This window comes from Neofelis nebulosa, chromosome 2 (assembly GCF_028018385.1).
Source record: "Neofelis nebulosa isolate mNeoNeb1 chromosome 2, mNeoNeb1.pri, whole genome shotgun sequence".
Classification (NCBI taxonomy): domain Eukaryota; kingdom Metazoa; phylum Chordata; class Mammalia; order Carnivora; family Felidae; genus Neofelis; species Neofelis nebulosa.
Genome location: NC_080783.1, coordinates 142,103,018 through 142,119,269, shown reverse-complemented (window position 1 = coordinate 142,119,269; position 16,252 = coordinate 142,103,018). Strand labels below are relative to the sequence as shown.

The following is a 16,252-nucleotide window of genomic DNA, read 5'->3' as shown; positions in this document are numbered from 1 at the left end:
GCGAGAGCCTGGCACATAGGAGGCAACTGAAGGAAGGATATTAGCTGTAAGAACATATATTCGATGTCTCCCTTTCCCTAACACATATTAGAAAGAAAATGTTCCTTTCAAAAACATCACAACAATATGAATGCACTTAATACTACTGAACCATACACTTAAAAGTGATTAAGATGGTCAATGTATGTGTATTTTGCTACAATTTTTAAAAAACCAAAAAAAGCAAAACAAAAACACTGATTTCCACCCACTAATGAATGCTTGCCTTATACAAAATTCTTACCGCTTAAGATGAACTATAAGGTAATGAAGACTGTTAAAATTTGACACTGGCAGTTGTCTTAGGAGGTCCTTGCTTTTTATAAGAATTCGGTTTATTTCTATACATATACTCGGCCATTTTCTGTCCTCGGGGTTATCCTTTTTTGACTCCTGTTCTTCATTTACATGTTGGATCTCTTTTGCAAGGTCTATAAATTCTTTGTACAATCTGAATAAAATGAATGGTTCTGGGAGCTAAAGAAATAAGATTACATTAGGAATATCAATCTGTCCATTTTTCCCCCGTTAATAATTTACTGACTAGCTACTGAGTGATTTAGCATGTCTATTACGATTCACAAGATTTAAGGTTAATCCTCATTATAAATGTACACGTTTGTTACCAATGCGATCTATAAGGTGAATCTGACATCGACAAAAATTATATCTATATTAAATATGAGTTAATTGATAATCAGTAAAACTTTTTTAAAACCTAAAGCTGCATGATGGGAATTTAAAACTCTGCTGTACCCTATACCAATTACATTCATGACTGCCCCAAAGTTAGCAAGATCTAGAGCTGTTTTATTAAAACCATATTAAAAGTCATATTAATAACATTAATTAGAAAAAGTTTATATTATGAATTTTATTGGTATGGGGTAGACAGAGAACAAAATAATACAGGGTCCTTGTGTTTTACTTTGGCCAGACTGAAGACCAGCATAAGACAATATGGCTTACAAGAAAGACACTGTCAACGTTTTATCTAATTTTTAAGCACAACTTGAATTGCCCTAAGTGGGTTGAAGAAAAGTTCCTCTCTCAAACGATCAAGGGGCATGATCTCCCTACCGGCATAACTGATTCCAACGTTTACACTGCTCAGCAATGGAAACAGCATATCTCTGGCTAGCTCGTGTCCTACACTATCTGTGGTGAGGTTGGCACCCACCTCTCCGATCTCCCCTGCTGGAGGAGAAGCCTTGACATTAATTTTTACCCCTACTACTCTGGGATCTAAAGGAGGTCACTTAGCCTCTTGAAGTTTCAAATTTCCCATATATAAGTAAAATGAAGACTGCTTTCTAATACTGTAAGAATTGAATAGTTTCCCCACACTAAAGTGTTGGTCCCACAGTATTCCTGAGACGGAATAGTACTGGACTCTGTTTATTTCCTCTCCCTGACTGGCTAGGAGAGATAAAGGATGATTCATTGTGAGATTAAAAGTCATTCAGAGGTACTCTGTCTCCATTTCTCAGCTGAATTCTGCAAATGTGAACATCCTGTAAAAAGAAATATAAATAGTTCTGTGGGCTAACATGACGGATCCAACATTTGTACCTAGTTTCTTTCCCTCTGCAACCCCACTAAAACACAGTTAAGCCCACAAGACTAGCAGAAAAGGAATGTAGATAAAAGCAACATTTCACCACTGAAGAGCAGATAAATAAGTAATGACAGCAGTCCTGAGAAAGGTGAAATGAGAAACAACACAATTTATAGGAGACTCAGGAACTGTCAGCACTAGGTACTCTGATCCTGGAGAACGGTGAACTATTTAAGAAGTATTAGATATCCAGATCCTTGTCTCAGCAACATGCTTCTGACCAACCTCTTCCCCAGAAGTGTGAGAATTTTTTTTCTGTGGGTAGTGTAGAAGAGAGGGCTTCTGGATGGGCAATGTCAAGCACAAACAACAGGTGGTCAACTTCTAAAAATAGGGATTTAGTGATTGTATGCATGCTGAGGCAGAGACCCTGGGGTCTTCTTACCCAAATTGGCTCACAGAGTTCTGGCACCACACCTATAGGCAGGGAAAGACCCTTCTGTGGGGTATGAAGCCAGCCTGAGAGCACAGACCTAGAGATACAGACATCAGGTGTTTCCCAAATAGCTCTTCTAGATGACACTAAAGCTCAGAATCTTTAAAGCCTTCACGTATTCAAAAACTTCCAAAGAGACTCCAATTTCCAATTCTTTCATTTCAAGTAGACAACCACAGAAGACAGAAATCAAAATAAGTTTCAAAAAAACCAAATGAAGGTCTAGAACTGGCAATATTGTAATCACTAGCCACACGGGGCTACTGAGCACTGGAAATGTGGTTAAACGACATGTACTCTATATGAAAAATACACACCAGATTTCAAAGACTCAGTAACCTTTCCTTCTAATAATTTAAAAATACTGATTAGATGTTCAGATGATATTTCAGTATGTTAAGTATTAAAATTAACTTCACCTTTTTATGTGGCTCCTAGAAATTTTACTATTATATATAGGGCTCATATTATATTCCTATTGAATAGTGCTGAAGGCTAAGCAAAGAATCCTTTTTAGAAAAAAGCTGTGAACATCTCAGATAAATAAAATATTATATTCATTAAAAAAGGATGCTGTAAAAGGAACAGACAGCCAAGTTCTTGGAAATTAAACCATGATCTCAGAAATGAAATAGATCAAAGTAGATGTGGAAAATAAAACTGAGGAAATCTTTTTAAAAAGTGTTAAAACAAAAACAAAACAGAGAGAAGATGAGGGAACTAGAGAACCAGTGTAAGGTGTCAGGTATACACATTTAAGTTCCAGAAAGAAAATACAGAGAAAACAGAGAGGAGGAAATGAGCAACAAAATTAGTCCCAAGAACAAAAGGCTGAGGAGGACACAGCTTGTGGGGTGCCTGGAAGGACAGAGGAGAAGACACATACATCAAGGCATCAAGGTTGTGAAATTTTAAAACAATGGGGAGAAAAGAAGATTTGACAATCTTTCAAAGAGAAAACAACAGCCCTCATACAAAAAATCAGAAATGAGAAAGATTTCAGGCTTCAAGGAGAATAAAAAATGTCTCAAAAAAAAAAAAGTCTTCAAAATTGTGAAGGAAAAGAATTTCTAGAGTAAGATACTATAACCTTCCATACTATCCATACTCTTCCATCCCATTTAAGAAAGCAGAATAAAGACATTTACAGATAAATAAGATTTCAAGAATCTACTCTTATTCCACCTTGCTCAAGGATGGCATGACCAAAACAGGAACATAAACCATGAATAGGAAGACAAGACACAGAAGACAGGCGTCCCCCTCAGAGGGGAGAAGGTGAAGGGAGATCCTAGGATGACAGATATTCACAATAATTAAAAAGGATCTAGATGCAGAACAGAACTCCAGAGATGGACATGGCCAAGACCATCACTGCTCTGCTCTCTGTGACTCTCTTCATTTTCACCCAAGGACAGAATGCAGCCACACTTGACCCGTATCTTTTTTGTATTTGGCTCATCATAACAATGTGCTCATTGTTTCTACAACTGCTCCATGAACTGCTGCCTGAAGCCACGAAGGCCGATTATTACTTTACCCCACAGGAGTGTTTTCTTTGGATCTACTCCTAAAAGCCCCAGATTCAACAGTGAGCATAAAAAGAAAAAATACAGAGCAGCCCACCCCTGACCATATTCCTGCTAAATCTCCAGTACTCAGCTTATTTGAAAGCCCTGCAGATGCCCCAGATACACTGAACTTCACGTTCCCAGGATGCATTCATGATCTTGCCCACTGGCCTCCCACATTAGCTATGTGAGAATATCAATGAAGGTAAAGTTGGACTATGGCCTTTGCTTACACAGCTAGATTTATGCTTTCCTCTCAGTTACCTAAACTCATTACCTCTCAGTCCTCAATGACACATTAACAACACACTGTGTAGGAATATACAACAGGTATTAAAACTATTAAGAAAAGAGAAGGAGGTATTAACAAGGTTAGAAAAGAGCCCAGGGGCCGAGTTGAGCACCACAACTGGAGAAGGGCACACAGGAGCCTTCTACAGGGTGATGTTCTATTTCCTTAAGTGAGGTGATGGGAAATGAATGTTTTGATTATTATTGGTCTTTAAACTATATATGTATTTTTTATACTCTTTGATCTGTACAATAATTAGAGACACGTCGATATAGTCTATGTCAATGAAAATATATGTGTAGTAAATGTTATCAGCAAAACACAAGTCGTATTTTTTCTTTCTGTTTAATGGTACTTTTCAAGGATGAAAACGTTACCTGTCGAAGGTATAATTTCAAGACGTCACAGATGTCATGTGAACTAAATTCTGAAATGTCTACCAAGTGCATTCCATTTTCCAAGGCTTGACACAGTTTTTCAGTTTTTATTTTGTTTCCACATACACGATAAATTCCCTTAAGAAAATGGAAAAATTGGGCATAATTCTCCTTTAGTATCAATGGTTAAATGAAGACATATAAATATATCTGATGTGTCTATTTCAATTTTTCTTAATAAGGAAAAAAACTAGGGCCAAGTGAGGTATTTTCCAAATAAATCTGAATAAATTCAGTTCCTTATTAAAAATTGAGAGCACTGTTTTCCTTTAAAGTCTCACCATTAGAACAAATCACATAGGCATTTGTGTTTTTAAACTTAATTTTAAGAGTTACAATGTACCTGTAGACACAAGGCTCTATGTTCAATCTCTGAAGCACATATTTTGAGTATAAATGGGATGCCATCTGATTCCTTTTTTGCAACTTGTGTGAATTCTGCTCCAAATAAGTGTATTTTCCCTGGAAGTTTCTGATGACCACAAATGATGACTAAATTTTCCAAACACTTTCGGTGACAAACAAGGAGACACTACAAGAAAATAACAGTTAAAACATGGTTCACTCACTTTAAAGCTGTGAACAACAGAGCAAACTAGGTAGAGTGGTAACATCACAAAAACGAGTTTAAAAGGTACTGGTGTTTGAAATACACTCAATATCTGAATGAAATATAAAATTACAGAAAGTACACTATAGTTTAATTTCTTAAAAATATACCCGCAAGAGATCTCAATCAATAAAATTAGCAACAAAAAAGTATACAGAAAAGAGCATAAAGGAGCTAATGTAATTCCAGAAATGTCTTACCTCTTCACATTCAACACCTTGGAATACTACAATGCCTTCACAATCCCTACATTTTGTGGGGGACCTTAATTTTCGAAACTTGTGAGTGAGAGCTGCCTTTGACATCAATGTTTTCTTAAATGTTCCAAGGGAGTTGGGTCCTTGAAACAGAGATAAATTAGTATAAGAATTATAAAATGGCATAAAAATTATAACACGATACTAAGTTTTAAAAAATCTTTAGACCTTGTAATAATTCATACATTAAGAAAGCTGTTAATTTGAGTCTGTAACATCAAAATAAACATTCAATTGATAGATCTCTTAAAGGTAAACATTTATTAAATATTTGAGCAATGGGTAAAAATCATGACCAAACCAGTAAGATACTTCTAATATAGCATGGCATAATGTTTTCAGAATCAGTAAATCTACACTGTTATTAATATACTCTTTATAGCACCTGGAAGGGTGTTATGGAGGTGGCATTACATTCTTAGAAAATGCCCCTATAAAAGTTTGAAAGAAAGAAAACTAGCTGTATGAGACCAGTTTGTCAGTATTATTTGCATTGAAGATAAAGCTACTCTTATTTTTTTTTTTAATGTTTTTATTTATTTTTGAGACAGAGAGAGACAGAGCACGAGCAGTGGAGGGGCAGAGAGAGAGGGAGACACAGAATCCAAAGCAGGCTCCAGGCTCTGAGCTGTCAGCACAGAACCCAACGCAGGGCTCGAACTCACGGACTGCGAGATCATGACCTGAGCTGAAGTCGGACACTTAACCGAATGAGCCACCCAGGCACCCCAAGCTACTTATTCTTAATTCATTATAAAATTACAGATAATACTAGCTAGTTCTGTATCAATACCCTACCAGAGGTCAGATGTTCCATATTATTTTAATGATGCCCAAAAAGGTATATCAAGTTTTCAAATGTGCAAAACTTATTTATATGAGTCTAATTCAAGTCATTAAGGTAACTGATATCTTTTGTATCTGTCAACCTCTATAACTTTCCTTGTCCTCAAGAATGTATTTACTTTTTCTGCCTAGCTTCTTCCACTATTTCTTTTAAAGAGACTTTTTCTGAGTTTCTCATGCATTGCAACCTTTTAACAGTTCAGTCACTGTATTTGTTTTACAAAAGATCAAAATAACTAGCCTATTTTGGCATCAAATACATTTTAGAGTTAGTAGTTTTGTTGCTTATTCTTTTATTTTTATTTGTAACATTTCACTAGTACATTATTAACCCATACTTTACATAATTTGGGAGGATATATTTAAGTCATTATAATGTCTCTTAACACACAGCAAAGTAATTCTTTATACTATTTTCCTAATATCATGCAGTGCTGCTGACTCAAAGGGTTTAGTGGGTACTTGATTCACATTAAAGCAATACCAGCTTCTGAAGGGGAAGGTGGCTCTCTCTCATCTAAATCATCGGCAGAAGACATGGTTCCACTGGATGGAGTTCGTGGAAGTTTTCGATGAAAGTCTCCTAAAAGAAAATTGTGAATACAATCACCTGACCAATGTAGAATTTAAGAAATGGGTAATGACAATATTTTTGGAATAACACAATCATACTATTCTGCTCAAGAGAACAAACAGAAATAGAAAAAGCTGCTTCCATTCGCAGACTTTGGATACAGGGAATTATGATATTTATTACTAGGAACAACAGAAAATTCAACCAAACCTGACTTTTCCAAACAAATTTAAAATTGAGGAATCATACATTCCAGTAAGACCTTACTGCCAACTTCTGATAGTGTTAGAGACTGTATGCTTTACAAGGGCAAGGAATACTGGCACAATGGTAAATTGTCATTAAATACTCGTTGAATTGAGTTACAAAGAAATGTATACAGTGTAACCTAAAGCTGTCTAAAATATACAAACATCTATGATTACAGCAACACAACAGTAAGATCACATTAATGTTGCCCAGGAAGATGGGAGAATGGGAAGCAGGAATAGAGATCCCTGGCAGGGAGGTGAGAACACAGGACACAAGCCACGTCAGCAAAGGACACTGTGCAGGTATCAGAGCAGCTGGACTAGGTAACGAGGTTTATCTGCTCCCTGCTGATATTACAAAGAGGGCGATATCTAAGTGGAAGATTTCACTCACCTCAAGGCCTTAACGATCTTAGGGCTGAGAGATGATTTAAACCAACATCTTTCCCTCCAAAAGATTCCTTTCAAAATATGTTTAAGAGATACGTGGTCATCTAGTTTTTGTTTTGAATGTGTTCTTACCGACTGAGAAATCATGGGGTCACATGTTCCATTCAGAACGATTCCAACTGTAAAATGGTTTCCTTACATTTTTGAGCAGCAGTCTGCCCGCTTATGAAACCCAGCCTCTGGTCACACTTCTCCCTAAAGGAGCAGACAAGCCCTGTCCCTGTAATCTCTTCACACTCCAATATGTGAGGACAGCTGTCATGTCCCCAGGTTTCCTCATTCCCAGGTCAGGCATCCCTAGGTCTTTACCATTTATCTTGTGACTAGTTTACAAATTTTTGTCTTTATCACATGAAGTCTTATAGGATTCCAAATAATTTAGGGTGTGCCCTAGTTTGGGTCCTAATTTCTGGGGATAGCTACAACCATCTTGTGTTTACAAAGCTAATTAGAAATATCTAGTTAAGTATTTAGGCTCTTATCTCTGGGGTGCCACCTGAATGGAGCTAGTTTTAAAGGAAGACACAAAGTAAGCCTACAAACCCCAATGCTGCATAGAAGTTATTTCTAAATTTAAACTCAAGAGATGTATTTATATGAATAAAATTTCTGTAATATGTAGAACACTGTAAAAAATATCTTGGACTTTTGAGGTAGGCTAAATCTTATATCTCCCACAGTGCCAAGGATCCTAGGAGAAGGGCCAGGAAGAATAGGACTAGAGCAGTCTTTGGTAAAAGAGTGGAGGAGAAAGAATGCCAAAGTAAGAATCTCATGGGTTTGAAGTAAAAATCTCATGGGTTCAAACACCACCTTCTTTTCCTGCTAGCTGTATTACCTATGGCTTATCTTCGTTAAAGCCACTAAAGCAGAGTTCAGAATATCTATCCTGCCTCTCTAAGGAGCATGGAATTCTCTTTATCAAAGTACCTTTTAAGGTGCACTTACAAAAATTGAGTAACTATAGGCACAAAAAGTGGTGTTAACTATATTGTTCATCTTAGCAATTAACTACAAAGCAATCTAAAAAATACAGTTATGTTCACAGAATAGTATACTATAGAAGATATGGTATGAAATAAATATAGCTATTCACATCAACATGAATCTTAAAAAAAAAGATGAAAGAAGTCACACACAAAAAATAGTATATAATTCCATCTGTATAACATTCCAAAGAGGGAAAAGCTCAAGTAGATACAGGCACTAACACATTTAAAATAGCTACAGAATTATTAACAAAATTCAGGATGATGGCTTATTCTGGTGGGCAACAGGGCAAGGTTTTCAAGGAGGTGTCCACAGGGCCCTTCTCATATACTGATAATATTTTATTTCTTATAGGCTGGGTGGTGAACACATGAGGATCTGTTTATTTTTCTTTAAACTGTGCGTGTATATATACACACTCCTCTAGGACACAGTTCCTTATAAAAATAGTGTAGTTAAAATGTATCCCCCCAAAAGGAGTATTTCATTGAATTTTCTCTGCTAGACTTAAATACTTACATACCTGGACTTATAGATTCAGAATCCAGAGATCTAGATTCACTGCTTCCACCAGTGCTCTCAGAGTCACTAAACATCCCAAATGTCCATGACCTTATAAAAGAAGGACCTTCAAGAAAAGAATATTTAAAGTCAAACTTGGCTACAGAAGGATTTCATCAGGCAAAATACTGACATTACAGAAATGAGACAAGTCAAATTCCTTTAGCAGTGATCAACCATTGACTTTAAGATAGTCGCAGTGGGGGGTGCCTGGGTGGCTCAGTGGGTTAAGCATCCAACTTCCTCTGAGGTGATGATCTCACAGTTCATGAGTTCAAGCCCTGGATATGGCTCTCTGCTGTCAGTGCAGAACCCGCTTTGGATCCTCTGTCTCCCTCTCTCTCTGTTTCTCCCTCACTCACACACTCTCTCTCTCAAAAATAAAGATTAAAAAAAAAAAAAAAAAGAGCCACAGTGCTTACAACTTTGACTAATGTCTCACAGAGTTATAATTCAAGGCCTGATTTTTAAATTTCAGAGCTGCAACTCATTTAATAATCACATTTAAATAATTTGATCTTTCATAAATTAGAGCTCCCTTTAATGTTAAACGCTACCTGTTACATCAGCACTATTGGAGCATCTGTCCTCTTCAATCTTACTAGAGGGGTCAGCAAGGCGCACTACATCTTCTAACGAGTCGCTGGGTCCATATTCAGAAGTGTGAGGACTATTTGTTAACTGCTTATTTACATTCCTAAGAAAAACCCAAATAAAATTCATCGTTTAGGAGAATGACTAATTAACAGCCTATTTTATTCTATTTTTAGAAAAATCTGTTAATTTAATGAAGAGTAATTAAACTAAGTGAATATCAAGAATAAACATTATAAGGGTTCAGCTTCTTAAAGGAGATGTGAAAAAAATTTATTAATCACTTGAACTTGTTACAGCTGAAACATGGAAAAGAGGAGCAAAAGTATGGTTAATAATTCGTGTCATGGTTAAACGTTTCTAGTATAACCACTGCAGAAAATGGAGGTTGTTAAATCTGTGGGCATTTAAAATTGACATGGTTTGCCACTCTCAGAGGATGTCTAAATCTCAAAGAACTGAGCCTTGTGTCAAACTGAAAAGCTTTAGTCTTACATGAGTTACATCAGGATATTAAAAAAAATTCAGAAATTCTGCCGTTAGAAAAGACACCATCTTATACCAGATAGAAACTTATTTTATCTTTTGAAATAATTTCATCTATACATTAATTCTCACCCATCAACTTTTTCTTCTTCAGTTGAATTTGTGGCCTTGACAAACTCACTGTACTCCTGGCCTGGGTCATAGAGTTTGGCGCTATCACAGAGAGACTGTAAATTGCTTGCAAGGGAGGCTGCCTGTAGGTGTTGCATCTGGAAGAGGTTAACTGTTACCTATGGTCACAGAGACAAAAGGCAAAATAACTTATGTTATCCAGAATGCCTTGTAAATATACATTTATTTCAAGTGCCAGCACCAAGAAAAAGGCCACACTGGGAAGCATACAACACTGAACATCATCGTGAGCATATTATGTTTCCTGACTTTGGGCAAGGTCTAGAAAAAACAAACAAACAGATTTAATCCAACATCTAGAAGTAATCATTGCCGCAAAACTGTCTTTAAACTGAAAAGTTCAAATCTTTTTTGTCCCCCAGTCTGCTCCCTGAGTCAGGAACTTAAGTCCTTTTCTTCTGGATCCTCTATGGTAGCACAGTGTCCTAAGTGCTTTGTAAAGGGGAAATGACCAAATGAACAGTAATAGAAAGTGTCATTAGCCAAAGTCATACTGTAATTCTGCACATTTTCTGGTATTGCTCACTCAAACATATACGACTTCCAACTCCATGCCCAGCTTTCATCACCTACATCAAATTTTTAGTTATTCCAGGGTACATGGATTAGAGCAAATGTTTATGACAGCTATTCAACTAGAATTTACCTTAATTTCAAATAAGGGAAAAAGTTTCTCTCATATAAATTAGTAATAAATCTAAAATAAATTTAGTTCAGTGTAATTTTCTACCTTGTATCTTTTTAAAGATAAATTTTTCTTAAATGTATTTTAAAACAAAACAAAAAACAAAGCAAAACAACTCTTGTTCTAATTCTTTTCCCTCTTCAAAGCCCATTGATTTGCTTAGGTCTTTAATGACTGACCTGGTCATTTCTCCTTCCTCTCAGTCATGTAATTATGATCTTTATCCCATAACCTTCAACACTTCATAATTCAAGACAATTTTAGATATTCAGAAGTAATCCTTGATGTCCATGATATAACTTAAAATTTTTCTGGGATATAATGTCATTTCTGTATCTTCTCTAAGATAGTGAGAGAACCTGTCTAGCATCTTTGTATCTCAAATAATTTGTCTTTTCTTGCAATCTCTAAAAAATGCGATATGTCCTAGGGTGAAAGTAAAATTTTTTAAAAAACAATTTGAGAGATGGTGTTGAAAAATAAGTCACCCAAGTTCCCAAGTTCTGCTTTTGATGGAGGAGAAGAGACCATAAAGAAATATGAGAAAGTCATGGTTCTTCCTAGAAAATAATATCTATATTCAAGAACTGAATGTTGGATTTGGTATCTGTTTGGATCTGCATGTGAATAAATGCTAGTCAGAACAACTAAAATTGATCAACTAAATTGGTTCCAAAGAACTCTAGTCAATAAGAATTTTTTTTCACAAATATATACACAGAACACCTTTATTATAACTGTCTCTATACATTACATGCTGTAGAGATTTTTGTAAGTTTGGGGATTTGTCCAAATTTGAGAGACTAACCTCAAACTCTACTTCATACACTGATAGGTATTGCTCTCCAATTTTTCAGATGGGTTAATTCTCTCTTCCTAAATATATGCTACACTCTTTGAGAGCATATAACTGACTTAAATTTCTTTTATATACATAGAGGGCATTAATAAATACATACATGCTATATACAAAATTAAGTAAACTCTTATGTACATCAAATTAAAGGAAATCATAATTGTTGGATCACCAAATAGCATCATTTTTTAAGAGGTATGTAGACAAATAAGATTATAGTTTGTGAAAGAGCTTAAAACTATGCTGTACGAAAAAAATCTGATTTGTGGGTGTTTAGTCTGAAAAAAAAAAAAAAACAAAAACATCCAGGAAAGGAAGATAACAATTATCTTTAAATATTTAAAGTGTTATTCTGTAGAAGAGGGAGTATATCACAGTATAGTATGACCTGAAAGGGCCACAAGAAAACATTTTTTTCACTCAGTAGAAACATTATATTAGTTTTGGAGCTGTCACACCCAGGCTAAATAATCATTCAGCAAGACAGCCCGGTATTTAAGAGCACAGGTTCTGAAGTCATTCAACCAAGTTCTATCCTAGCTTTACAACTTACATGCTGGGTGACCTTGATCAAGTTATTTGTAACCTCTCTAAGCAAATGCTTCAAAAAAAAAAAAAAAAGTTAATGTGCAAATGAATCATATGGGGGATTCTGTTCAAAATGCAGATTCAGATTCCAAAAGTCTGAATTGAAACCTAAAATTCTGCATTCCTCATAGGTTCCCAACGTCATGAGAATGGGACTGGACCAAGGACTGCATTTTGAGAAGAAAGGTTTTCTAAACTTTAGTTTCTTTCCCAGTGAGACGGAGCTAAAAAACAGTTATATTTACTTAATGGAATTGTGTGAGAATTAAATGAGTTAATGTAGGCCAGGAACTTAATACACTGGCAGGTGCATACTCAATTTTAGCTATCATTAGCTATTGTCTGAGGTGAAAAGGACTCTTTAAATGTAAAGGGTTGGCCTAAGTGACTCATAAGGTAATTTTGATTCCTGGGATTTTATAATTCTTTTACATCATTTTGTTAAAATTGACTCTATAAGTTAATCACATATTGATTGGAATTTGGTAAATGAATGAGATACAATTTTAAATACTCAGGAACATTTTATGGAGAGTTTCTGATTCAAATGGAATAGGCTCAATGCTCCCAGTCTCCCACCAAATTCTCAACTATCTGAAAATGCTGAAAAGTAAACAGTAGCAGGCAGATTGTAGAAAGGAACAACAGGTATACGTGGGTGGCTAGGTCGGTTGAGTGCCCAACTCCTGATTTCGGCTCAGGTTGTGATCTCACAGTTGTGGGATTGAGCCCGGTATCTGGCTCTGTGCTGAGCATGGAGCCTGCTTGAGATTCTCATTTTCTCCCCAACCTCCCCTCCCCCTGCCTCTCTCCCTCGCTATCTCCCCCTTCTGCCCCTTTCCTGCTCACGTTATCTCTGTCTCTCTCAAAATAAAGAAATAAACATTAAGAGAAGAAAACTACTAACCAAGGTATGAGCAGTCCAGTGCTATGCTTCCTGTATTTCTTGTGCTACTTGTTTCCCAGCCAATACTGAACTCCTATTCAAAGACATGTGACTGAAAGAGTGGGGGGAAACCTTCTGGTTTCTTTTGTATGTTTGTTTTCTCTTATCCCCCAGCCCCAAAGCAAGTTCCAAGCACAAAGACGCAGTGCTGTGGCAGTGGTGGCAGTAGCAGCTGAGCAGACATCTAAAACTTTGAGAGGAATTCTCTATGATCAGATAAACTGTGATCTGAAGAGGGAGGGGTCTGAAATACCTGTTGTTTTTTGTCTTTATCCTTTTCCTACTTGACCCTCACAGCAGCAGAGTAGGCCTACTAGGTTTCAGAGCTAGAAAACCTGGAAGGGATTCCTTAGGAGCTGTGACGTGAACCTAACTAGGTAGATCAAATGCTTGCTGAAATTTTTTAACAATAAACATTCAGTATAGGTTATAAAGTCACATAAGGTAATACTGGAAAGTGCAGGATATTATCCAAAATTGCTTGTTAGAAGAACCAGGAAATCTCAATTGACAAGAGAAAAGACAATAAACAGACACTAACCCTGAGATGACTCAGGTATTGGATTATTAGATAAAGACGTTAAAGCAACTATTATGACAGTTTAAATAAGTACAGGCAAACAATCTTGAAATATGGTAAGACTGAAGCCTCAGCAGAGAAATGGAAGATATTAAAAAATAAAAATTTACTACTGAAAAATATAGTATCCCAAACAAAAAAATTTACTATTTTGACTATATAGGAAAATGGAGACAACAAAGGGAAGAGTCCATGAACTCAATGACAGATCCAATAGAACAACAATGAAGATAAAAAAGAGGGGTGCCCGGGGTGGCTAAGTTGGTTAAGCATCCAACTTTGGCTCAGGTCATGATCTCAAGGTTTGTGGGTTCGAGTCCAACGTTGGGCTCTGCGCTGACAGCTTACAGCCTGGAGCCTGCTTCAGATTCTGTGTTTCCCTCTCTCTGTCCCTCCCCCACTCATGCTCTGTCTCTCTCTGTCTCTGGATAATAAATGTTAAAAAAAAGAGAAAGAAAAAAGATTAGGAAAAAAAAAAAGACCCTCCAGCCCCTTAGGATAATAATAAAGGTCTAAAATTTGAGTCACTGAAGTCTTAGAGGAAGAGGAGAAAGTGCTACAAAAAAAAAAAAAAAATTTGAAGAAACAATAGCTGACAACCTCCCAAATATTCCAAGAGTCAAACTTGTAGATTCAAAAAGTTCAGGGAACCAAAAAGAGAACAACTTCAACAAAATTCACACTCAAATGAGTGTTGTTTCAAAATGGTGAAAACCAAAGACAAAGAAAAAACCTTGCAAGCAAGAAACAAAACAACCCCCCCAAAAACATTCCATATAGAAGGAGCAGTAATTCAAATGACTATGGATTTCTCAAAATATATAGATGTAGCATACATGTATCAACTACAACCCAAAGCAAGTAAAAGGGACTTACAGTGGGACTATGTGCTTTCTACATTCCACTTGAAGTGGTAAATATATTAGTTCTAAGTAGAAGAAAGTTTTTATAAACATGTCCCTACAGCAACCATTAAAAAAAAAAAAAATTGTATAAAGCAATATAGTCAAAAACCCAATAAATCTAAATGTGGATAACAAATTAATTAAAATGTAAATGAGCATTTTAGGTAAATTAAAATATAACTCTAGGGGCACGTGTGTGGCTCAGTCAGTTAAGTGTCTGATTTTGGCTCAGGTAATGATCTGAAGGTTCATGAGTTCAAGCCCCACATTGGGCTCTCTGATGTCAGCATGGAGCCTGCTTCAGATCCTCTGTCTCCCTCCCTTTGCCCCTCCCCTCCTTGCTCTATCAAAATTAAATAAACATTTAAAAACATATATAATTGTAATACATAAATAAAAATAGATTAAATCTGTAATATAGATTAGCTGTAATTCTAAAAAATTATCAATTTATCCAATATAAGGCAACAAAATGGAAACAAAGGGAAACATTAAGGTATAAACAGAAAAAAAGAGTAGGCCTAAATTTGAACATACATTTGCATTAAATAGAATGGTCTAAATATTTCACTTAAAAGACAGAGATTATCAACAGATTAAAAAAAAAAAAAGACTGAACTATATGTTATATAAGAAATTCACTTTAAATATAATGAAAAATACGATAAAAATAGGGAGGCAAATGATAAGAGACCCTTAAATACAGATAACGAACCAAGGGTTGCTGGAGGGGAGGTGGGTGGTGGGATGGGTTAAATGGGTGATAGACATTAAGAAGGGAACTTTACAGAATGAGTGCTGGGTATCATATGTAAGAGATGAATCACTGGGTTCTGCTCCTGAGGTCAAGACTACACTGCATGTTAATGAGCTTGAATTTAAATAAATAGATAAATAAAATGATAAAACTAAAACTAGAAGAATGTAAAAAGATATACCATGATAAAAATTACTAAAAGAAAATTGAAATACTTGTATCAGTATTAAATAAAGTAGACTAAAAAATAAAATAAAAATTACCAGGATAAAAAGAAACATTTTGTAAGGATAAAAGGATTAATTTACCAAGAATATGTAACAATCATTAATGCACAAGCAACTGAGTTTCAAAATACATAAAGCAAAAACTGATACAACTAAAAATATACAATATGTTGAAGACTTCAAAACTCCTTTCTCTGAACAAATTGATGGTTACCAAAAGGGAGGTGAGTGGGGGTTGGGTTAAATAGATGATGGGGATTAAGGAGGGCACTTGTTGTGATGAGCATACTTATTGTATGGAAGTGTTGAATCACTATATTATACACCCGAAACTAATATTACACTGTATGTTAACTAGTGAATTTAAATAAAAATTTAGGGGCTCTTGGGTTAAGCATCTGACTCTTAATTTCAGCTCAGGTCATAATCTCACAATTTGTGGGTTTGAGCCCTGGGTAGGGCTCTGCACTTGGGGTTCTCTCTCTCTCCCTCTCTCTGTCCCTT

At 35.9% G+C, this 16,252-nt stretch overlaps 1 protein-coding gene across 5 annotated transcripts in view; it reads right to left on the bottom strand.

Moving 5' to 3' along the window:
* Positions 1–16,252, bottom strand: part of ARHGAP29 (Rho GTPase activating protein 29) — a 63,908-nt gene that overhangs the window by 5,175 nt on the left and 42,481 nt on the right. For all 5 annotated transcript variants that reach the window (XM_058716504.1, XM_058716501.1, XM_058716503.1 and 2 more), the window contains 8 exons: positions 10,145–10,302; positions 9,490–9,629; positions 8,895–8,999; positions 6,591–6,689; positions 5,204–5,343; positions 4,737–4,925; positions 4,334–4,471; positions 284–516 (listed from right to left, as the gene is read on the bottom strand). In XM_058716504.1, the coding sequence (XP_058572487.1) occupies positions 284–516; positions 4,334–4,471; positions 4,737–4,925; positions 5,204–5,343; positions 6,591–6,689; positions 8,895–8,999; positions 9,490–9,629; positions 10,145–10,302 (1,202 nt within the window). The remainder of the gene's footprint in view (positions 1–283; positions 517–4,333; positions 4,472–4,736; positions 4,926–5,203; positions 5,344–6,590; positions 6,690–8,894; positions 9,000–9,489; positions 9,630–10,144; positions 10,303–16,252) is intronic.